This window comes from Lactuca sativa, chromosome 5, assembly GCF_002870075.4.
Source record: "Lactuca sativa cultivar Salinas chromosome 5, Lsat_Salinas_v11, whole genome shotgun sequence".
Classification (NCBI taxonomy): Eukaryota; Viridiplantae; Streptophyta; class Magnoliopsida; order Asterales; family Asteraceae; genus Lactuca; species Lactuca sativa.
The window spans coordinates 364,010,894-364,034,962 of NC_056627.2; the positions used below are offsets into that span (position 1 = coordinate 364,010,894).

General features: G+C 36.7%; 2 protein-coding genes across 5 annotated transcripts; one reads left to right on the forward strand and one right to left on the reverse strand.

The window, feature by feature from the left end:
• Window positions 1–2,988: 2,988 nt before the first annotated feature.
• LOC111901072 (protein TIFY 4B) lies at window positions 2,989–6,152 on the reverse strand. Of its 4 annotated transcripts, none has more exons than XM_023896940.3 (9): window positions 5,874–6,151; window positions 5,641–5,786; window positions 5,316–5,437; window positions 4,181–4,271; window positions 3,974–4,088; window positions 3,824–3,889; window positions 3,687–3,741; window positions 3,423–3,620; window positions 2,989–3,319 (listed from the first exon to the last, which is right to left on the reverse strand). In XM_023896940.3, exons 1-8 carry the CDS (start codon window positions 6,001–6,003, stop codon window positions 3,482–3,484), a joined length of 864 nt encoding a protein of 287 aa, XP_023752708.1. In that variant the 5' UTR covers window positions 6,004–6,151; the 3' UTR covers window positions 2,989–3,319; window positions 3,423–3,481. The 4 variants fall into 4 exon arrangements, with proteins under 4 accessions (XP_023752708.1, XP_023752707.1, XP_023752710.1 ...); XM_023896939.3 differs by having other exon boundaries at window positions 3,687–3,747; window positions 5,874–6,150; XM_023896942.3 differs by lacking the exon at window positions 2,989–3,319 and having other exon boundaries at window positions 3,489–3,626; window positions 5,874–6,152.
• A 3,866-nt stretch (window positions 6,153–10,018) lies between these two features.
• On the forward strand, window positions 10,019–10,663 carry LOC111901077 (uncharacterized). The gene has a single exon (XM_023896947.1). The coding sequence runs from the start codon at window positions 10,019–10,021 to the stop codon at window positions 10,661–10,663; it is 645 nt and encodes a 214-aa protein (XP_023752715.1).
• The last annotated feature ends 13,406 nt before the right edge of the window (window positions 10,664–24,069 follow it).

The following is a 24,069-nucleotide window of genomic DNA, read 5'->3' on the forward strand; positions in this document are numbered from 1 at the left end:
GAGATAGGATCTCCCTGCCTCAACCCTTTATACAACTGGAATTCTTCACCCGAGTTCCCGTTTAAAACCACATAAGATCTGGAATGATTTTTGTATCTACTCATTTCGCTAAATGATTTTTGTAAAGTTACTTTGGATTTTGAAATTAATTTTCTTATCATCCAATGTATTTATTCAATAGATACATATTTGAAAAATGACTCAGGAGAGTAACAAACTATTGGTTTTGTTCACATTTAGTTATTTTTATACATAATTTATCGTTTAACTTGTTGTAGATGTTCACAAAATACCATTATGACCTGTTATTGTAGGTTTTCAGTGATTTTCTCATCTCCGACGACTCTCTAGTCATCTTCTTTAACGAGTCTTCGATCGAACGAGTTTTTTTTGTGACTTCTTGGCAGTAAAAAATTTGACATGGATGTACTTTAACCCCGTAATTTGTAGTTCATCCATTTTACAGATCAATAAACCTTTAAAGACACAACCACTCCAAATCGATTTCATCAATGGAGTGATAAATTTGAAAGCAAGTATGGATGTGAAATCGAATGGAAGGACAGGAATATGCGTCTAAAATTGAATCTGGAAGACAAGCAGATGTGTGTTTGTGTGGGATCTAAAAAACTCACATCTGTTGAACATCTTCATCTTGTTCATCGTCCAAAAACCCATAAACTTTGTTCATTTTCATCGTCCAACAAAACCTTAAATCTTATTGCATTTGAGAAATCAAAACCCACATTTTCCATATCTAAGGTCGAGTCACTTCAAAACCCTATTCGCTTCAAGCTTTAATGTGTACATGTATTCTTGTGAATTATACAAGATTGATTCACTTCAAGCTTTAAAATCCAAAATCTAATTTAAAACCCGAAATTTATTTAGAGTTCTTAAACTAGAATCTAGATTTCTTATGTGTTTTTGTGTGTTATTTTGTTCTTGAATGTGTTCCGAGTTCATATTTCATGTGTATGAGATTCTTGTGTGTGTTGTTGTGTTCTTAAGGTATAAACCCAGGAAAAAAACTCGACATTGGTTCAAATTTGATCCGTAACCCGGAAAATAGTATATTCAAAAAATTGTGTGCTTTCATGAGAGAGAGAGGAGTGTGTGTATGTGTATGTGTGTGTGTTCGTCTTGACCGAGAAATTCAAAGATGGTTAAGAAAACTCAAAAAGGGCCGGAAAACTCATGTATTGTCGGAGACTCGTCGGATACGTCAAAGTTGTCAGAACCGCTAAATCCAGTTATAATGGTATTTTCTAAAACACTAGAAAAAGTTTGATGATAAATTATGTATAAAAAGCAACTAAACGTCAACAAAAATGAGAATTTAATTATACCATACATATTCAACAAAAAAACAGTGTTTTTAGAACGTAGCCTCGTCACCTTTTAAAAACAGTACTATAAAAGAAATAAATGGCTCATTTAAGTGGAATTGATAGATAACCAAATATTATTCAAAGTCCCATAATCGAATTGTATAATTGAGGTATGTATGAATTTACAAAACTACCCCTATTAACAATTACATTGTTTATTTGGATTACCAGCCACGTGGATTTTAAAATTTTATATTTATTTAAAACAAAAACTTCGTTTACAACGTTTCTAAGCATTAGTTTTATACATTTTTTTGTCTGAAGCATTAGTTTTATACATTTTTGCTTCATTTTTTGTACATTGTTCTGGCGAGTGTTGTACAATATTTTTCTAGATTTTAATTGATTAGGATAGGACATTCTTTTGTCATATTTGAATCTTAAATCCTCCTTGCAAACGTACATTTTCTTGATGAAACTTAATACCAATTTAAGCATCCAACCACGACCTTATATGAATGAATGACATTGTACGTTCGTACTTCGCCTTTTTGTCATTGATGATAATCATACATTTTGGACATGCCTCTAGTTTCTATATATATATTTCAAGCCTTAAAATTTACATCCATTTGAATACGTATTTGGAGACTTTATTTTACCCTTAATGACAATGTATTATGTATACTAAAACACCTAAGCGTTATACTTACCAATTAAATCTTCAAGACATATAAATCCATTAATGCTCAGTACAAAAATATCATATCGGTTCTTCGTTTTGATTTCCATGCACATACTTCTACGATAGGATAGGCGCAACTTAAGCACAATCTTCGAATACGCAATGTACAACCATTTAATGCACACCCTTTTACGACTTTATTCATAAATAAATATTCATGTTAAATCACTAATGGTGTGTGCATGTAAAGATAAAAAAATTCTTTTATAGATTCCAGATAAAACATCAACAATTTTTTTAATCGAGATCTTTCCTATAATACCATATATGAAGATGTATAGATTATTTTTATTTAATTTAAATTGGTTTTCCTTAACATGAATATCAATGACAATTAAAATGTAGGCTTATATTGCCTTCTCTGTCGTCGTTTCATCCCAAATAGTGATACAACATAATTAAATTAACTTGATTAAACACCCCAACTCCCCAAGTGAACTCACAGGGAGCAACATAAACATGTATCAACAACCATCTGGGCCCAAGATACAAGCGTGGCCCAACTCAGCAACACCCCACAAATCCACACAATCCGCATGGCACATGGGGTAGGGACTAGTGTGCAGTGTGCACACTTTCCATCAACGTTTAAAACTTGTCTGCAACACGATTTAGGTGTTTAAGGCCTCCCAACTTATTCTCTTTACAGATATTTTAAAATATGCAAACCTCGATCCAAACCAATAAAGCTAAACTATGACTTAATCAAACTTAAGTTCGATTCAGTTTTATGTTATATATATATTTTTTAAACGCTTTTCCATTTAATTCACAATTACTTTTCCATCTTTATGGTATTTTTTTTTGTTACGGTTTTCATCCCTGGTATGCATTAGACTAAGAGTGGTATCAATAAGACAAAAATTGTAATTTTTGTTTGTCTCATTGAAGAAGATGAAAGTAAAACATAAATGTCATAAAATATGTAGTATTTACCATTCAGAAAAGTCTCAACTCTCAAGTTTTAAACGCCTTAAGCAACCAGCAACATTCATTCTTACAAAACCATTGCCCCCCATGAACATAACATACAACAACAAAGGTCAAAGACTAGTAGCAGAGTACTACAAAAGCAAGCAAGCACCTCAAAATCCTAACATCTTTTAAAAGCTTCAAACTACAAATTAATCTCCATGTTCTACTTGATGCCTACCATATCTTAATTAAGTTGAATATATTTACCTTTAACGAATTCTTAAAGTCCTCACATCACATCCTTCGTCATCTTCAAAGGAAAAACGGCCTACACAACAAGTTGAATTTGAAATCACTTTTATTAAATAAAATAAATATGATTTGGTATTTGGTAAAAGCTAGATGACATAAAATTGGAAAAGTTGTTTTACCTTTGGTCAGCAAGGATGGCAGAGAGAGAGTTGTGGTATGCATAGGTGGCGCATTAAATTTAGCTAAAGCGGTTAGGGGTGTTGGGTGGTCTGACCGGAGGTGGTGAGCAGGTGGTGCTCCTGCTTGACTGCTCATTAATCTGTTGACTGTTTATGTAAACATCAAACGTTCCTCCTCCTTTTCTCTTGCTCTTAAACCTTTAACTAACAGATATGTCAGAAAAATATGACGGATTTACCCATGTATAGAATTCAAGATATTACCTATCTTTCCGCTTCTCCAGATATCTTTGCACCGATGCTTTTCTGCTTGCTGAACCTTCAGCTTTCAAAATTTAATCACAAAATTGTCAAAAGCAGAAAAACATCATTTACAGGTCAATTTTGGTATATTTATTTACCAGAGATTTCTTCACGCGATATGCTGCTTTCCTCTTTGTTCAATCGATAGTTATCAGTCGTTCTCACTGCATAAGTCAACTGAACTTAGTAATACTACTTCTTGTTTCAGGGTGAAATACATGATACTTTTTTTTTTTTTTTTTTTGTACCTGTTTGCAAGATTGGAAGATTGATGTTTTGAGGTTGTTGCAACATGTTTCCATCAACTGGATCTTCATGAGGAAACTGAAGAGGACTTGCAGCAAGCTGCAATAAGGCACGTGCCTGAAATGAAATTACTCAGTTACTGACATTGACATTAATTAAATTAATTACAAGCTGATTTCGCATAATAAGATATTATATAATATATATACCTTATCAGCTGGGATATCATCATACACATTCACCTTCCCACTATAAAATATTGTCATCTGTCCTTTTGCCTCCTCTATCACACCACCAATCCTGGAAGATTCAATTATAACTTTACTCATTTTCTGATAAATTTTAAGTAACTTTGTCTTCCAGTTTTGATTAATATATGAATAAATACAGGGTATATAAATAGGGTTTATATACCCTATTTTATCTCACAGGTCAATCTTACGATTTATGTGAGGGTTTGTAAGCCGGATTTGAGCAGTTGATTATTCAGTCATCAATAAAGATGGAAAACAATTATAGATGTATCTTCCGGAAATGCTAATGTACAAACCACTTAATAGTTTATAGTTGGAAAAGTCATAAATAGGGTAAATCAAAAAAGGCAACACTAATATATTAGGTCAACTGTTACTTCCTTTCAATAGTAATGGGCCACACTTAGAAAAAGGGTAACTGTTAGTCAGATGACACCAAATGTAACATCCCTATTAGAGCCACTATGTTGTAGAGTACTAATTGGCTGAAGAGTTTTATTCAACCTACTCCCACTTAGTTTGGGGTAAAGTCATAAAGTATTCGATTACTTGATGTGATTGTACATGCAAGAACCTTATATTATGATGTTTATCGTTAGTCAGTTAAAACCTTGTTATGTCAAGTTTTTAACTTCCATCACATACAATAAGCCAAAATATAGGTAGTGGATACCCTGAGAAAGAGATTGAATAACACCTTCTTGAAGTCTCATTAAGGATATACAACCTCAGTTAAACTTAAATAACTTGATTCTCTAAACTACATTTCTATCATTAATTTAACATTTCTATAGATGCAGGCTTTACCGATGTATAATTGTATATGTAACAGTCCCCACCCCAAACTTGTAATAGGTTAATCCAAATTCGTATATGCATCATCAACCAAAATGCAATATATATGAAAGGAGCAATACAAATTATACAAGAAAGTCATGTTTAGGGGGGTAATGATGTTGAGCTTAAACCAAATTCATTTATAATGACAATGGGCAAAAGAGAAAAAGCCTTTCTTATCAAATTAGGGCATCAATCATGAAACATGTATACTCACTACATTAGATAGCGATAAAATGATTTGAGAGGTTACCCAGGAGGAGCAGAATCATTATCACCCAAAAAATCAGACTTCTCTGTATCATTGCGGTGACCTGGAACTGATTCTTCCGCTGAAAGAGAGATCTCCGTATCCGCACTTGTTCCATTTTGGACCTACATTTGATAGTTTTATATAATTAATCAAAGTTAGCAGGTAACACAGTAAAGTAATCGTGGATCAAATAGTAATATAATATACAAAAGCATAAAGTATAAGCATGTCAGTAACTTTGTTAACAATATTATATTAGCGTTCACAATTAATTTAAAAAATAATTAGGGAAACGAGTGGAGATAATGATATCGGTGAAACGTACACGAGTGGTTGGGGTTTGTTGTTGCCGTGAAGTAATGTAGAGCTTCCGGCTACCATCTCCGGATTCCGGTGCCGGTTCAAGCAACGCTTTTAGCATAATTACTTGCTGGATCGCCTGCGATTTGTTCCACGACGGCCGTCTCATCCCTGTACGTACATCAAATAAGCAAAATTCAAACACAAACGCAAAAAACGCCTCCAAGAAACGAAAAGAACAAGCGTCGCGAAGTGCACCTTTTTGCTTGAGATACCGGCGGCAGTCTTCGCGAGTGAGCTGAGAAATGTCGTCTTCAGTCAGCTGATGAAGTGGTTTATCAAGCGCTGACAAGGCCGAGGTGGAGAACGGTGGCTCCTCCGTTGACATGGTTGGATTTTGACAAAAGTAACCGAAATTAGATCAAAAACAGAGATTCAATTTTGAAGAAATTTGCCCCAATTTCATATTTATGTATGAGAAATTTGGGGGAGAAGAGAAGTGTGCGTGTTTGTCGTTTGAGTTTAGGACATTTTAGCCGCCGCGTCGATTTATAAGGGCTTTTTCTTTAAGCTCGCCATCCAATGGGGAGGCCGCAACTTGCCACCCCATAATGCCACGTACTCCATCTACCTTCTACTTCTATTTCTATTTCACCTTTTCTCTCAAAATTTCTTTTGCATTTTGCTTACAAACTTCCTAAATTATAAAAATGATAAAAATTGAATTAGGCTGAGTGGTGTGGTAGTGTAGACGTGTATGCCGTCGGCATTCTACTAGGGTTTTAATGTCGACAGCAAACATCGTCCCTCGATAACTACGTTCTTTTTGTAGGTATCTTTAGGTGGCGATATATTTATGCACCTTAAATTCAAATGACAATGACACTCTATATCTTGATGCATAGTTATTAAAGTCATAGATACAAACAAAATATACAAATGTTTGAGGCATTAGATTACGCCACATAATTATATCAACATAAAAATGCATCGAGTGGATATGAGATTAAATGCGGAGACATTGTTAGACACCATACCCGTTAGTTTTAAAAGTTTTAAATCAGATAAAAAAACTTAAAAGATGAATTGGTTAAACAATTGTTTTGAAACCAACCTCGTTAATAAGTGTTTGTTCATGTTTTTCGCACATAAATAAGAACCTGATACAAAATCTTATTGTATTCGTAAAATCTTACCGAATCTTGTGTTTAACTGGTTGAGTTTAGTTTTAAACTGACGAGACCATGAATGAACGTATGCGGTGTTTAGTATACACATAATACTTTAAGAAATTTATTATAGTGTTTTGCTATGTAAACAATATGAATCGTAAATCTCTTTCAAAAAAATATAAATCGTAAATATTTATTATCATGGTATATTTTCTAAAGATAAATTGATTACAATGGGTTTTGGAGTTTTGAATTTTTAATATCATTGGTTTTGGATCGACTTTTGGAAATTGTATGAAAAACACCATGTAAGTAAAAAAAATCGGTTTTGGTATTATAGTTTTTTGTTCTAAATTGAAAATCACATTTTACAATTTTGTTCAAACGTTGAACATTTTAGTGGGACCCTTCCAATTACCGATTATCATCCAGAGTTGGAATTGGGTGTTAACGTGGCACCAAAGCTACTACATCATCAATTGTGTTTGATTTTAATAATTCATTAGTGTTTTTTTTCAAATCGAACAATTTCATGTTATTGTTTGTGGACACCGTGAACTTGTGATTCTCCCAAAAATAATGTTACCACAATAAACTTATTCAAGCAAAAATATTCCAGGAAATCTGCTCTTATACGTATCGAACATATTCATCACAATGATTTAAATGCTTCGAGGTTCTCGGGAGTGAAAATTTTAAGGAAAGAATCCATTATGTTATGTTCTAAAGTTGGGGTTTAGATAAGATAATATAGTCAAGAGTTCCATAATTACTTATTATTTCAAACATGTAAATATTTTCTCTAATAAATAAAGATTTTTTTTTGTCATTTGTCACACTCTCATTCAATTTGTCAAATGTCATTTTGTGGTTATTTTGAATTAATTTTTTTCCCATATGTCATTTTATGAGTTTTTCTAGGGGTGGCAAATCGGGCCATTGTGTCGTGTTTTTGTCTGACACGACACGACACGACAAAGTTTTTTTGTAACACGAACATGACACGACATGATGTCGTGTTTTTTTCAACCAACACAAAAACGAACCGATTAAAAAACAACAAACACGATACGACACAATAAAGATGATATAATATAACAATTAATTTATTTAATTAATACCTAATCATACATAACATGACAAACACGAAAAACATGACTGAAAAATGCTAAATCGTGTCAATTTTGTGTCGAATTTTGAACACGAACACGACACGACATCGTGTTTTTTATACTTGACACAAACACGAATTCGAATTTCGATTTCGTCCCAATTTCGTTTCGTGTCGTGTATTTTTGTTGTGTCGTGTCATCAATTGTCACCTCTAAGTTTTTCTATTTCATTAAATTTCACATAATATTTTAATGTAATAAATGTAATAATAAATTTCACATAAATTTCACCTACGTGTGGGTTGATTCGGTGACAGAAGTCAAAGCCGAGGTACTTTGCTTCTTTCAAAACAAGTTCACAGAAACACATCATACTAGACCCAAGCTGGTTAGCCCTTACTTCAAAACACTGTCTATGATGGACGCTATTGGCCTTGAAGCTTCGTTCTCTATTGAAGAAGTAAAAGCAGCGGTGTGGGCATGTGGTAGTGACAAAGCCCCGGGTCCGGACGGATTCAATTTCAAGTTCATTAAAGCGTTTTGGGAAACTCTAAAGGATGATGTGATGAAATGTGTATTCCATTTTGACAAATATGGTACCCTAGCTCGCGGGTGCAACTCTTCTTTCATCACATTAGCACCAACGGTTAAGGACCCAACATCTCTCTCTGATTATAGACCTATCAGTCTAATCGGGTGCATTTACAAAATCATCTCAAAACTACTTGCAACAAGACTTAAGAAAGTCATTGGTGGAATCATTGGGGATGTGCAATCAGCCTATGTGGAAGGGCGCAATATACTTGATGGACCCTTGGTGATCAATGAGTTAAACTCATGGGCAAAGAAAACAAAGAAAAAGATCTTACTATTCAAGGTCGATTTCGATAAGGCGTTTGATTCGGTTAATTGGGAGTATTTGGATAACACATTAGATCAAATGGGGTTTGGTTCCAAATGGAGATCATGGATCCGTGGTTGCTTGCATTCGTCTCGTGCCTCGGTGATAATCAATGGTTCTCCCACCGATGAATTCCAAATTTCCAAAGGAGTTAGGCAAGGCGATCCATTATCACCGTTCCTATTCATCATAGCCATGGAAGGTCTGAATGTAGCTTTGGAAGCCGCTCGAGATAAAGGCATCTTCAATGGGGTTCAACTTCCAAACGGGGGTCCGTTACTCACTCATTTATTCTATGCGGACGACACACTGTTTGTCGGTGAATGGGATAGAGCGAATCTAAAGAACCTAACACGCATCCTAAAATGCTTCCACATTTCTTCGGAGCTCAAAGTAAACTTTCAAAAGTCTTGAGTTTTCGGTATTGGGGCACCGGAATGTGAAGTTAACAATTGGGCGGGAATTCTAGGGTGCGAAGTTGGTCTCATGCCATTCACATACTTAGGGGTTCCCGTAGGAGCCAATATGAATCTCAGAAAAAATTGGGCTCCCATCGTAGAAAAATTCCAATCTAAGTTATCCAAATGGAAATCTAAGGCACTCTCATTTGGGGGTAGGCTCACACTACTTTCCTCTGTTCTTGGAAACTTGCCCACATATTACTTTTCCCTATTTCCTGCACCTTTGGCTGTGACTGAAAAGTTGGAGAGTATCCGAAGAAGATTTTTATGGGGTGGTGATGAAGACAAACGGAAAATACACTGGGTCAGTTGGGAAAAGGTAATTGCTTCAAAATCTGCAGGAGGTCTCGGTGTTGGATCCATTAGAGCATTAAACGTGGGCTTGATAGTGAAATGGTGGTGGCATTTAAAACATGAAAATCACTCTCTTTGGAGGAGGATTGTTGTCAGCATACATAACTTAATCAACAAGCCACATGACTGCATTGCAAATAGAAATATTCCTGGTGTTTGGCACAACATAGCGTTGATAAGTAAAGGCTTAAACAGGAACAAGATGGATTAGAGAGACATATTTGATATTAGTATAAAATATGGGGATAACACGTCATTTTGGTCCGATATCTGGTTAGATCAGTTCCAACTAAGACAAAAATATCCGGAGCTTTACAATTTCGAACAGAGGAAAAATTATGCAGTGGCGGAAAGATTCTTTGATGGCAAATTTATGGGACATTGGACTGGGAGTCCTGCAATCATGAGTCAGACAACCGGTTTTGCTCAATTTATGAATGAGATGGAGTCAGTGCAACTATCAGAAGGTATGGATGTTTGGCATAGCAAATTAGATGCAGATGGTAGATTCACTGTAGGGGCATTGAGAAGAGCAATTGATAAAATGCGTGAGCCCCATATACAATTACCTGACTTCACATGGTCCAATGTCGTGCCCATTAAGGTCAATTGCTTCATTTGGAGGGCGATTCAAAGGAGGATACCAACGCTAACGGCTCTCAGGGAACGCGGAGTAGAGACTCTCACAAATTTTTGTAGTGCATGCATTAATGAAAAAGAGGATGTAGATCACCTTCTCATCTCATGTCCCCATGCGGTTACTATCAGGGAGATACTTTTTCGGTGGTGTGGTATTCCCATTACAGATTTTCATTCAGTGATTGAACTACATGAATTCATCAATAATTGGGGACAAAATGTTAGGCGCAGAGATAGACTCAGAGCAGTGTGTTATGGTCTCTTATGGGGGGTCTGGAAATTTCGGAATGAGAGAGCCTTTAACAATGTTTTTTATAGTCCCTCACAATGTGCTGATAGGATAATTTCTATGGTGCATCTCTGGAGTAAAAGCAGGAGTAAATGTGGTTCTATAGCCTGGGAGGAATGAACTATGTCCCCATTTGCCAAGCTCTGATGTGTAGTTGCGTACTTATCATTGTTTTCCCTTTCTGTGGCGTTTATGTGTATGTGTTGTATTTGTAACTGTTCCTTGCCCTTTTCCTTTCTTTAGCTCCTTGCTGGAAGGTTGGGGTTGTTATAAAATCGTTGTTGTTTCAAAAAAAAATCAATTTCATTAATGAACTTACTTTTTAATTTCAAAATTCTAAAATTAAAGCTCAGTAAATTCTTTTATTCATTTAAATTATTTGTTTAAATTTGAAAGATAAAAAACATTTATATTATAATAATTCATTATTTTTCTTATTTTCTTATAAATTCAAAGTTCTCAAATATTTTGACTTTTATATTTAACTTTTTTTTAAATTAACCCATGTAATACATGGGTCTCACAACTAGTTGATAATATACATATATTTTTCGATCTTTTGCCTGAGATGTATTTGATTTGACCTTGGTGTTTTGCATAACACAAATTTTACCTTGGTATTTACAATCTAATCTTAAGTTATTAGATGAACAAAAAAAGACAACATGGCACAAGGGATGATGTAGGTTTAAATCATTAAAGAATTTAGATTGTTGGATACACCTGAGGCCACCATGGATATGGGACAGCAACAACATCCAACTAGAGATGAAACTTGTTGGATTAGGTGTCTAAGACAATAACTAAATTGGTATAGACTTGAATTAAAAGCAAAGTTCCTTTGGGTTGCCCTCAAAACTAGTAATTAACATAATGACTTTTGGAAAGAGATGTTAATTTATTGGTTTATTTTAAGATTAATAAATAGAAATAAATAATTTATTGATATATTATGATTTTAATATGTTAATTGGAAATAGTATTATTTAATTGATAATTGATCATGAATTAACTGGATTTGATTTTGAGATTAATTGGATAATTTGAAAGTGCAAGGACCAAAGTTGTCATTGTTTAATAGTTGAACAAGAGAAACATTCTAGAATAATCTAGGGATGAGCGAAAATTTGAAGCCTTATTAGGTTTCTAGATTAATCTTTAAGGATAAGTAGGAATGTGGATAAGTACCTAATTTGAGATATTAATATTATATTCAAATTAAGGTTATCGAGGGTTTCCTTGTTCAGCTATATAAGCAGCCTCGAGGCTCATAATTTCGGACATTCCTCCTCAAGAAGAGAAAGCCGAAAATCACCTCTTCCATCCTCTCTCCCCTCAAGTCTTCAATTGCTAGGTTTTGGGTACAAACCATTAGAGACACGAGATTTCTGGTGCTTACTTTTTGAAGCTTGTTCAATAAGGAATTGTTTGATTATTTACTACAATAATCAAAAAGTATGTAAACCCTAAAACCCTTTATGAATTTCGAAAATAGTGGAGTATTCATAGGGTTCTTGATGTTCAATTGTTTGTTGCAATCAATAGAGAAAACTTAGATCCAATAGGTTACATGTGAAGTTAGGGTTAAGTTTTTTCGCCACATATTTTTTTGTAACCTATAAAACTTATCAGTGGTATCAGAGCCATTGTTTTCAGTTGATCTTGCATAATGTTAAATATATCAAAATTAGGGTTTATAGAAATTAAACCCTAAAGAAGGCATTTTTCGAAAATTGCTAGGGTTCTTGAAACCCTAGCCTCTACCCTTAGATTTTTTAAAATTTGCTAGGGTTCTTGAAACCCTAGCCTCTTTGACCTTTTTTGAAAATTAGGGAGCCATTTTAGGGTTTATCTAGTTTCCTTAATTGTTGTTTTGAAAGCCTTAAATTTTGAATAATTAAAACTTGATAAGCTCAAACCCTATTTTCGAAAATTAGGGGGTTTGGATTAAGATTAAATTTGAATTATTTTATTAATTGGTTAATTGTAAATAATTATTTAACCCATAATAATTTAATTAATTTAATTAATTAGTTAATTAAAATATAGAGATAAATCATAAATGGTTTAATATTAATTATTAAAATAGTTAATTTAAATAATTAATATTTAAACCTCATATTTTGAAAAGTTTTTTAAATATACCTTATATATTATTATTAAAAGTTAATTACTATATGTATAAGTCAAGTTAGTCAAATCGCTAGTACACATCATTCACGAAACCATGCTATAAAATTGATATATGGAAGCAGCCTATAAAATGGTCGTTGAATAGGTGTCCACTCTCACCACCGCTCTCCTGTGTGGTGGAGGGTTGTTAGCCAAACAGGTTTGATAGGACATAATCTCATTAATAAGTATAATAATTGTAAAACCCCGTTTCAAAGACAAACCCTAAAATCCGAAGATATGTTTTAAGTATTATTTTATTTCTCTCTCTCTCTCTCTCTCTCTCTCTCTATATATATATATATATATATATATATATATATATATATATATATATATATATATATAAAGAGTTTAGTGAAAAAGTCTGTAATTGGAATTATAATTTGTTTTGGAGGTCTAAAGAGTGCTTTCGGGATTCGTAGTGTAAAGAATACTTGAACATATGGCTAAAGGATAATTAATTGGGCTCGTTTTGTAGTTTTTAGACTTATATTGAAAATATTTTATAGAGGAGGGCGTATTTGGGTAAATTTGGATTTAATTTGAAAGAAAAAGAGAAGGAAGGTTGAATATGTCATAAGTTAGTTAGTTTTTTTTTTTTTTTTTTTTTTTGGGGGGGGGGGGGGAGGGCTAAGTGTAATTCCGGGATTAAAAGGGTATTTCCGGATTAGTTTCGCAAAAGATTCTTAAAGCGGAGGGGTGTTTGGTAAATATTGGATTCATTTTGAAAGAAACTGATAAAGAAGGACTGAAATTGTAAATATGGGAGAAGTTGCAAAGTGACCGGGCATATAACCCGTCACCTTGTCCTGAAACCCTAACCCTAAGAGACTCCTTCAGCCGCCACCCCCTCCTTGACGATTTCCGACGCCACCTCCTTACCTGTTGAAGCCGGAGCACCCGTTATCAACCACCGAGAAGCCACTGGTGTCGTTCTGCTGCTAATGAAGACGAAGAGCCGTCGCTCGTCGTTGATTCAGTCGTGGAGGCTGTTGTTGCTCGTATTGGACCACACTTCTTCTCTGCCACCTTCCTTCCATAGTGCAGCGCCGCCGACCGCTAGCGATGCTGTCGTTTGCAAGGTCAACTCGTCGTCGCTTCATTGGTGCAACGTCCCAACTCCTTCTGCCGTCGTTAGCCGTTGTTGCTGCCCGCCATTCTGTGTCGCCGCCGTCACCATATGCCACTAGGTAGGTGGTTGTGTTCAGCTTTCAAACAAAGACATACATATTTCAGTTTGTGGACATTTGTTGCTTGGCCAAACTTCACGATAAAAGCCCCCATCACCACCGAGAGGTGGTGGCTGTCACCTTCTACCACCGCCTACCACCACGAGGGTGGCGGTGGGTATGTGTTTATTGTGTATTTAGGTATGTTTTGGTGTAATATTTTATGTACATTGTACGGGTGGATTATTCAAGGAAAACAACCCGTCACTGCCGTGAGGTGGTGGTTGCCACCTCACATCGCCATTCTGCCGCCACCAGCCACCACCTTGGGTGGCTGTGTGCTTTTGAGTGTGTGTGATTGTTATTTTGGGATGCTTGGACATATTTAGCCAAAAATCATAACCATGACCACGAGGTGGTGGCCGCCGATGTGAGCCACCGTTGACCACCACTATCCGAGGCGGTAGTGGGTGGTGCCCAACTTATTTAACCCTAATTGATCTAATGAAGCCATAATTGACCTAGAAACCTAACCATTTTACTACTGGGCACGCGATTGGGTTGGAAACCCTAATTAGGGTTTAGAAAACCCTAATTTTGGATTTGTTGGTTTGGACTTATCGGGACCCACGTTTGGGCCATTGGAATTGAACTATAAATTACACCCGATCACTCCATATGATTTACCTAGTAGAATGATGGACTAAATGGATTAATTCATTAGTGGGTTAAGTAAGAACACTTAACCCAAATCGTCATTTTATGTGAAAACCCTAATTTCGTTTAGGCGTTGAGTTGGGCTTTGGTGATTGGGCTATTGATGGGCTATCCAAGAACAAGTATATGAACTAGAATATTTGGATGTGCTTTAGGATAAGGCCCATTGGAAAGGCTTGGGCCCAATTTGGAAAATTGGGCCATAGGTGCGCCTTAATTGGGCCTTGATGATTATGAGATATTGGACCATTGGAATGCCAAGTGTTTGGACTAGAATAAATGGTTGGGCCTTAAGGTAAGACTATGTGAGGGGTTTGGGCCCAATTTGGAAAATTGAGCCATATTTTGGGCTTTGGTTTATTGGTTAACTTTTAGGCCTTGGGCTTGAATGAAACTAAGTTGGGGGTAAAGTAGTCTTTTTACCCCAATCATGGACTTATGGTTATGTATTGGAACCCAATTATTAATTGGGTGTTGTTTTGATGTTGACAGTTTGGGAATCTGTCATCCAGCAACAAGGGTTTTGTCTGTGGGACTTTAGCAGTGTGAGGTGAGTTCTCCTCACTATACTCAAGGGCCTAAGTGTTGTGTTTTAAGCACTATAACACTCATATGGTGCACATGCTGAAAGACCCTGTAAAATGGTTTGGTCTAGGCATAGTCGTAGATAGCAGTAGATATGTAATTGTTCGTGATTTGTGTTGTGTTTACGGTCAGAATGGGTTTACGGCCGTAAACTCTTTACGGCCGTAAACACCTTACGGTCTCTAGTCAGGTCTTTAAATAGCGAGTTGTGTCAGTCATTATGGGTTGTTGATGCTCTCGTATACTTCCAAGTTGTATCAGACGTTTTATTGTATTAAAGCGTATGCAAGCTTGGTCTTTTGCTCTTTATTTGTTTATTAATTCGTGTTTGCATCTGTTATTATCTTTGATCATTGGTAGATCTATTTTTCGGGACTTTACAATTGGTATCAGAGCTAGACCAGTGTCAAAGGCGTTCAACAGCTGCGTTTTCAACTAAATCGACATTCACTGCAGTATAGAGAGATTTATTTCAGTCGAAATCAAAGTTTCTAGAAGTTTACGGCCTTAGTTTATTGTCGTAAACTCCTCTTCACGGCCACAACTGCATTCTTCGAAAACGATAGTTTTTCACATCATTCAAGCCTTCGTAATCACATATTAGTTCTGGGATTTAATTGAGTTGTGTTTTAAAAATAAAAATCGAACTTTTTATTTGAATTTCATTGACCGTAAACTAAAGCATTCACGAAAAATTGATTTTCTGCTAATCGAAATTTACACCATTATTTTTCGGAGTTTAAATCAACAAGTATACTTGGACCGTAAACTCGAGTTTACGGCCTACGAGTTTACGGCTTAAGAGTTTACGGCTAAGTCAGTTAATATAAATTGAAATTAATTCTTGAGTTAGTTTTAAAAACAAAATAATTTTTGACCGTAAACTCCAGTTTACGGCCGGGAGTTTACGGCCGGGAGTTTACTGCCTAAGCTTAAAATTTTCTAGTAATAATTTTTAAAAATATGGATACACAAAATTCAACTCAATACCAAGAGCTTGATGCTGTGATGGGTACAACCACGCGAATTCCAAGACTTATGTCAGCTGATGGTTTCCCCGAGTGGAAATATAGAATTGAGAAGTATATAAAGATGAAAGACTTTAAGATTTGGAAATGTGTTTTAAAGGATCCAGTCAGAATCACCACTACAGTTGGGGGAAAGGTGGTCGACAAGGCAATCGAAAACTACACTGATGAAGACTTTGAGAGTGTGGAAGAACAAGAAAAGGCATTGGCCATTTTGACTATGGCTTTATCTCCAGACATTGCTCAAGGATTTAGAGAGTATACTTCTGCTAAAGCTCTGTGGGAAGCTCTCATTGAAGTATATGAGGGAAATGAAGACATGCGGGAAAGTCGCCAAGATATGCTGAGACAACGCTTCAATATGTTTAATTATGTTCCTGGAGAGACTCTCGAAGCTCAACTGCAGAGATTTACAACTCTCAACACTGAGATGACTGTGGCAGGGATTTTCTATACAAAGTCAGAAATTAATAAGAAGCTACTAAATGCACTCCCAAAATCTTGGGACATGAATGTAGCAGTAATCAAGAAGACTAAGGATCTTAATCGCCTTTCCCTAGCTGAAGTGATGGCTGTCATCAAAGCGTGTGATATTGATGACAAGCAGCGAGAGATCAATTATGTGAACTCATACTCATCTGCCAATCTTGGCATTTCAGCTAATAATGCTCTCTCTTCTTTCTCCTATACTTCTGCAGGTTCATCTTCCTCTGCACCGGTCATTCCTTACCCACAAGGCCAGCCTATTACATCTACCCAAAATGTTTCATCCTCTAATGTGGCTTCTTCACCAAAGGGAAAGGAGGGTGATGAAAACCTTGTCTTTGCAGCAGGGCTTGTGAATTGCTACAATGCTCTTGTAGCTGGGGAACTTCCTCCTCAATTGTCATTTGCAGATCTTGATCAAATCCATCCAGAGGATGTTGAGGAAATGGACATCACATGGCAAATTGCCATGGCTGTATTTAGGGCAAAACAGTTTGCCAAAAAGACAGGGAAGAATAATTGGGGAATGAGTGCTGACAAGAAGGTTGGATTCAACAAAGGAAAGCTTCGATGTTTCAATTGCCACGAGCCAGGGCATTTTGCTCGTGATTGCCCACACCCTGATAGGAGGGTTAATAATGACAGAACAATGGTTGCAGTTGGGAATAATCGAAGCAGTGGTCAAGCAAACAATGAAAAGGCTATGGTTGCACAATCAGTTGACTGGGATGATCAAATACAAGCTCTAAATTTATCTGGACCAGAAAATGCTCATCTAGCACAAGTGAGGGATGACGCTCAAGCAAGGACTGCAGCAGCTGAAGACAACATGATGAAACTACAATTTGGCTTGATGGTATCCTCCTCCCATGAACCTAATTCATCCAAGGTAAGTCTTCCATCATGCTCTAAGGCTTGTATAGATTATGTGAAAACTTTACAGGATAAAATTGAGACATTAGGTGATGAAGTAGAAAATCTTAGGATTCTTCGTGAACTCAATGACAAATTAATAAGAGACGTAGAAGACCTTAGATATGAAGGGTACCGACTTCGAAAAGGACAAAAACCACTTAAAGCTCAACTAGAATAAAAAATTAAAGACTTTAGGAGACTCCAGGAAGACTACAGCAACAAATGTGAAAATTACAATTATGTAGTCAAACAAAATGATGAGCTTGTAGCTGAAGTTGAATCCTTGAAAGGAAACTTTGAGACCGCCAAACTTGATGTCAGAAAATATGATTTCTCAAGTGAGGTGGTTGCAAATATGATAGACCAAAGTATGCAGTTTAAAAGAAATCAATCAAAAGGTCTAGGGTATAAACTTGTACCTCCTCCTTTCAATCATTCATACGTGTCCAAGCCCTTGTCTAAAGAAGAGATTGCCAATGAATCATTTATGATTTATGGCAAGCCCTCCGGTTTTATTTCGGGAGGATTTATTAATGTTGAAAGTACTAACATTTCTACTTCTCCTGCAGATCAATCCTTGAATCAGTCAAAGCACAAAGTTGAAGGATGTGTTTCTGAAAATAAAATTGAGTCCAAATCTGAAGCTTTTATTTTAAATAAAGACAATTCTTTGTTAAATGTTTTAAGTGACAATTTTTCTTGTGGTGTTTTTAATTATTCTGATACAATAGCTGCTACCTCTGATATAGTTTTGAATGTTTCTAATATGTCTGATAAATCTTTGAGCAGTTTGGTTGACAATTTAAATGTCTGTGATAAAAATGTTGAGATACCATTAGTCTCACAACCCTCAATAAATATAGCACCCTCACTTGCCTCATAACTTGATAATATTGCATGTTTTTGTGAGACAAGCAAGGGTGTTTGTGGGGAAAACAAATCTGACAAATGCATCACAAGTTCTAACAATAACTATCAGATTTGTTTTAATTGTGGCACTAAGGGTCATATTGCTAGAAATTGTCTTAATCGAATGTTTGTGAGTTATAATCTTCCAAGAGGAGAGAACGAATTCAGAGGAAGATCCTTAAATAGAAATTCCTCTAGAAGTCGCTCTCGAAATGATTATTTGGTAGATAAAAGAAATAGAAAAAGGGATATCTTTCATAGTCATAAAAGGTTTTTTAATCACCTTGTCCTGAACAGTCTGCCAAAAAGGAGCATAGCCATGCAAAGGTCAAGCTCATCCCAAAGCAATAATGGATCTTCAACCAATTCTGGTAGAAGTAACACATGCTTTAAGCAGATTGTCAGACATAAAATGACAAAGTTGATTGAATTTTTCAAAAAACCTAATTATATATGGAAATCCAAATCTACTCCCAATACATCATCTGTATCCTCCGAGAAGTTCATGTGCAATAAATCTGAAAAAGCATCGGGATCACCCAGGAAGATCATGACCTGGGTGCCCAAATCTAATTAAACCCGCCCATTTTGCAGGGGCAGTTGCGGGGAAATGTCGTCAGACCATGGTTCGTCGACAGCGGCTGTTCCCGGCACATGACATGAGACATCACCCAATTGAACGACATTCAATCATTTAATGGGGGATACGTCTCTTTTGCGGGTGGAGACGGAGGAAAAATTACACAAAAGGGCACGGTATCAAATGGAGTTTTGAGTTTTGAAAATGTGAATTTCGCTCCAGAGCTAAAACACAGCCTGCTAAGTGTTTCGCAGATCTGTGACAAAGGCTATTCTACGCATTTCACTGACAAGGAATGCATGATCTTAAAGCCAGGTTTTGTCATCCCTGAAGAATGGATTCTCGTAAAGTCAAAAAGGGATGGAAATGCTTATATTATCGATATGAATAGCAATCTCCCAAAGCAAGTTACTTGTTTGTTCTCCAAGATCTCTGAGCAAACCGCAATGTTATGGCACCGAAGATTAGGTCACGCCAACGCCAAAAATCTCAATCGTCTTGCAAAGAATGAGATGGTCCGTGGATTACCTGTCAAAGACTTTATCACGTTTGAGAAATGTGTGTCCTGTGCTCAAGGAAAGCATCATCGAAAGCCACATTTACCGAAGCAAGTTAACTCAATAAGTCAGGTTCTACAACTTCTTCACATGGACCTATTTGGTCCAGTGAATGTGCTAAGCATCAATAGGAGTTCCTACTGTCTAGTTGTGATTGATGATTTTTCTCGTTTTACGTGGGTTTTCTTTCTATCCAACAAAGCTGGCGTCGCTGAATTGATCAAGAGGTTCATCACACTTATTGAGAATCAGACCAATCATAGGGTAAAGGCTCTTCGCACTGATAATGGAACGGAATTCAAGAATTCTGTTCTCAATCACTTCTGTTCTGAGAAGGGGATCCTACATCAATTTAGTTCCGCTCACACACCTCAACAAAATGGTGTTGCTGAGAGGCAAAACAGAACACTTAAGGATGCAGCAAGGACGATGTTGTGTGACTCCAAGCTCCCTGTTTTCTTTTGGGCAGAGGCAATAAACACTGCCTGTTATGTTCAAAATCGAATACTCATCAACAAAGCTCAAATGAAAACTCCATATGAAATTTACTATGGTCACAAACCGCCAGTTAGTCATTTTCGAGTGTTTGACTGTCCTTGCACCCTTCTTCACCTAGATGCCAATCCGAAGTTTAATGCCAAAGCTGATGACTGCTATTTTGTTGGGTATGCTGCACGTACCGCTTATAGAGTCTACAACAAGAAAACCAAACAGATTGTGGAATCCTATGACGTGCGTTGGTTGGAAGAGAATGAGACAGACTCAAGAGTGGGTCCGGACTGGTTATTTGATTACACGTCACTTTTCAAATCCTTAAACGTGTATTCAAATGATGTCTCAAGAACTGATTCGCATTTGAAGAGTATCTCTGAAGATGAAGTCGAAGAAGTTGTATACAAACTTGTATCTAAAACTTCCAATTCACTGAAAGGAAAGTCTAAAGCTTCAACCGAATGGGGGTCCTCCGACTCGCACAAGGGAGAATCTTCTGCTCCATTTGAGGGGGAGTCTTCTGCTTCATCTGAGGGGGAGCCGTCTGCTGAAATTGAAGGGGAGTCTTCTGCAACATCTTTCAATAAGTCTTCTGCTACTTCTCAAGGGAGGCCGTTATTGGAACATGTCAATCCTCAATCAGACCACATTGATTCTTCGGATGCTGAATCAAGACCTCCCACATTATTAGAGAAAGAGTTCATTCCAAATGATGCTTCCGCTGTCTCTTCAACCCTGATGGAATTACTCTTTCCTGACCTTATTGCAGATGAGTATGTTGCAGAACCATCTAGTTCTACTCAACAAGCAAATGAAGGAGGTCTTAACATTCACACTCTACCTGTCTCCATCAATGACATCAGCCAAGAAATACCCTCTAGGATTCAACGAGATCATCCGCTCGAGAACGTTATCGGCCAGCTAGATAGTGGTGTTAAAACTAGAAGTCAAAGTGGAGACGTGAATACATGTCTGTATTCTTGTTTTATCTCTCAAATTGAGCCCAAGAATGTAGAAATGGCTCTAAATGAACCTAGCTGGGTGGATGCGATGCATGAAGAATTGCATCAATTTGAAAAACTAGGTGTTTGGAAGTTAGTTGAGTTACCAAAGGGCAAAAAGTCTCTTGACACACGGTGGGTTTATCGTAACAAGCAGGACAATTCAGGGGTCATTGTGTGAAACAAGGCCAGACTGGTAGTTCGCGGGTTTCGACAAGTCGAGGGTCTTGACTACACTGAGGTTTATGCTCTTGTAGCTCGCTTGGAGGCCATTCGTATCTTCTTGGCGTACGCTTCGTATATGAACTTCACTGTTTTTCAAATGGATGTCAAGACTGCCTTCTTGTATGGCAAGGTGAAGGAAGAAATCTACGTTGATCAACCTCCAGGGTTTGTCGACCCGAAGTTTCCTAATCATGTCTACAAGTTGGATAAAGCGTTGTATGGGCTGCATCAGGCTCCTAGAGCATGGTATGCAACTCTAACAAAGCATTTGCTCGAACATGGCTATACACGTGGTACTATCGATCAAACATTGTTTATAAAGCATGTCAACAAGGACCAGATACTTGTTCAAATATACGTCGACGACATAATCTTTGGATCAACAAGCCAACAACTTTGCAAGGAGTTCGAAAGTGTAATGAAGAAAAGATTTGAAATGAGTTCTTTGGGAGAAATGACCATGTTTTTGGGGCTTCAGGTTAAAAAGAATTCAACCGGCATCCTTCTTCATCAGGCCAAGTACGTGGATGATATTCTTGAGAAGTTCGCACTTCATGATGCTAAATCTGCCTCAACACCGATGGCTGAACGACCCCTCCTGACTCCAGATCCAGAAGGCGAACCCGTAGATCAAACTCTTTATCGATCGATGATCGGATCCCTAATGTATCTTACTGCAAGTCAACCAGACATTATGTTCGCAGTTTGTCAATGCGCACGCTATCAGGCTAATCCTAAACTCTCTCATCTTATTGCTGTTAAAAGAATTTTTCGATATATCAAAGGAAGCCCTAAATTGGGTCTTTGGTATCCGAAGAATTCTGAATTTAATCTTTATGCTTTTACTGACAGTAATTATGGAGGTTGTGATCTTGACAGGAAATCAACTTCAGGAGGATGTCAATACCTAGGTTGCTAGTTTCATGGCAATGCAAGAAGCAGCACACTGTCTCGACTTCGACAGCAGAGGCAGAATATGCGGCAACATCAGCTTGTTGTTCTCAAGTTATTTGGATCCAACATCAGCTGTTGGACTACGGTTTGAATTACTCAGAAACCCCTATCTATTGTGATAATGAGGCTGCCATACAAATTGCTAAGAACCCAGTCCAACACTCTAAAACCAAGCACATCGATATTAAAATTCACTTTATCAGAGACTGTTATGAACGATCTTTAATTCGAATCGAACAAGTCCACACTGATAACAATGTGGCTGACTTGTTCACAAAACCTTTTAACAAAGCTCGTTTTGATGTGCTTGTGGGATTTCTGAAAATGATATGTTTTGAGGATTAAGTTTTTTTCTTTTCTTTTCTTTTTCTTTGTTTGTTTTTAGTTTTTTAATTTTTAATTTTATTTTTAATTTTATTTTATTCTTGGTCTTCTTAGTCTATTTTCAAATTTTACTAAGTTTGTCTTCAATTTTTGTTAGGTATGTTTAAATTTGCGCACTTTTCTTTTGTTTAAAATTCTCAACCATTCACAAATTTAGGGGGAGAAAGAAAATCCAAAAACAACAAAAATTACAAAAATCCAAAAAAAAAAAGTGTCATTTCAGTAAAGAATCCAAAATAGGGTTATTTCAAATCAGAAATTTAAAAATTTCTTTTGTTAGCAGCCTTCGTTGTAAGTACTGTGATGGGAAATGATATTAATAAGTGATAAAGGACGACCTGAATCGGCGTAACGTACCTAAGTTGAATCGTCTACGCTCTGTGCTCGATGTGCTGGTAGGCGCGAAAGATTTTAAAAAGGGGACTTGACTAGGAAAGTTGAACCTAATGAATTTAAGGACTCGACAAATTTTGACCTAGTTAGATCCGTTTAATCTGACATCACGACGCTCGGATAGGTTGAGCAGGGAGATAAACACGAGAATCTATTCGTCACATTAATTGAACCCGTACTTGGAACCGTGGCTTAACTTTTCCTCGATGTGCGGATTCTGTCCTTAATTCCGGTTGGATGGGGCGACTGGTAAATTCCGATAAATTAGGTCTGTAGAAAATCGTTTTCTTTCTTTCTTTCTGTTAGTCATATGTTGTCTCCTTTGCGCGACTTCTAATCCGACCTGGTACACAACATATGCAACTCCTTTTCTCTGTAGGAAATATATATGTGCTTGAAATATATGTGTGAAATGTATGTGTGAAAAACTTCTCATCTGTTAGCCACATGCTGTCTCCTTTGCGCGACTTCTAATCCGACCTGGTACACAGCATATGCAACCTTCTTCTTCTCAACCCCTCTGAAGTAGGTAGAAATAGAATTATGTATCTCTTCTCTCTCTGAATGGTTGTCTGCTCACCCGGTGTAAGGAGTACTCTTGAAGTTCTTGATGGCTGGGGCATATCAGGAAGCGGGAAACACGTTCCAGTACACCTAAAAATTGAACTCATACAGATTGTCTGTAGATCTCGCTGCTCAATTTAGGTGGACAACAATATCCCTGGTTGTAGTAAATTAAATGGTCATAAGGTAATTTCACGTAAGATTTAGGAGTTATAATAATTACCCGAAATTTACAATTAGGTATATGCCCGAATCATGTCATTGGTAAAAGGTCCAAAATGTCACAAATCCTTCACGTTTAAGTGGACCACAATACTGACAATCGGTCAGACGAAGATGTGAAAATAAGGGTACCGACAAGTAGAATAAGGCCGTCCAATAACTTTGATCCA

Bases quoted from the DNA above. Each gene is read 5' to 3' on its own strand.
- LOC111901072 (XM_023896939.3), bottom strand. From the start codon at position 6,003: ATGTCAACGGAGGAGCCACCGTTCTCCACCTCGGCCTTGTCAGCGCTT. The intron at 4,272-5,315 runs GTAACCTCTCAA...TGAATCTTCCAG, and splicing joins AATGATTCTGCTCCTCCTGG to GATTGGTGGTGTGATAGAGG. The intron at 3,621-3,686 runs GTAATATCTTGA...TGTTAGTTAAAG, and splicing joins CTGGAGAAGCGGAAAGATAG to GTTTAAGAGCAAGAGAAAAG.
- LOC111901077 (XM_023896947.1), top strand. From the start codon at position 10,019: ATGAGTCAGACAACCGGTTTTGCTCAATTTATGAATGAGATGGAGTCA.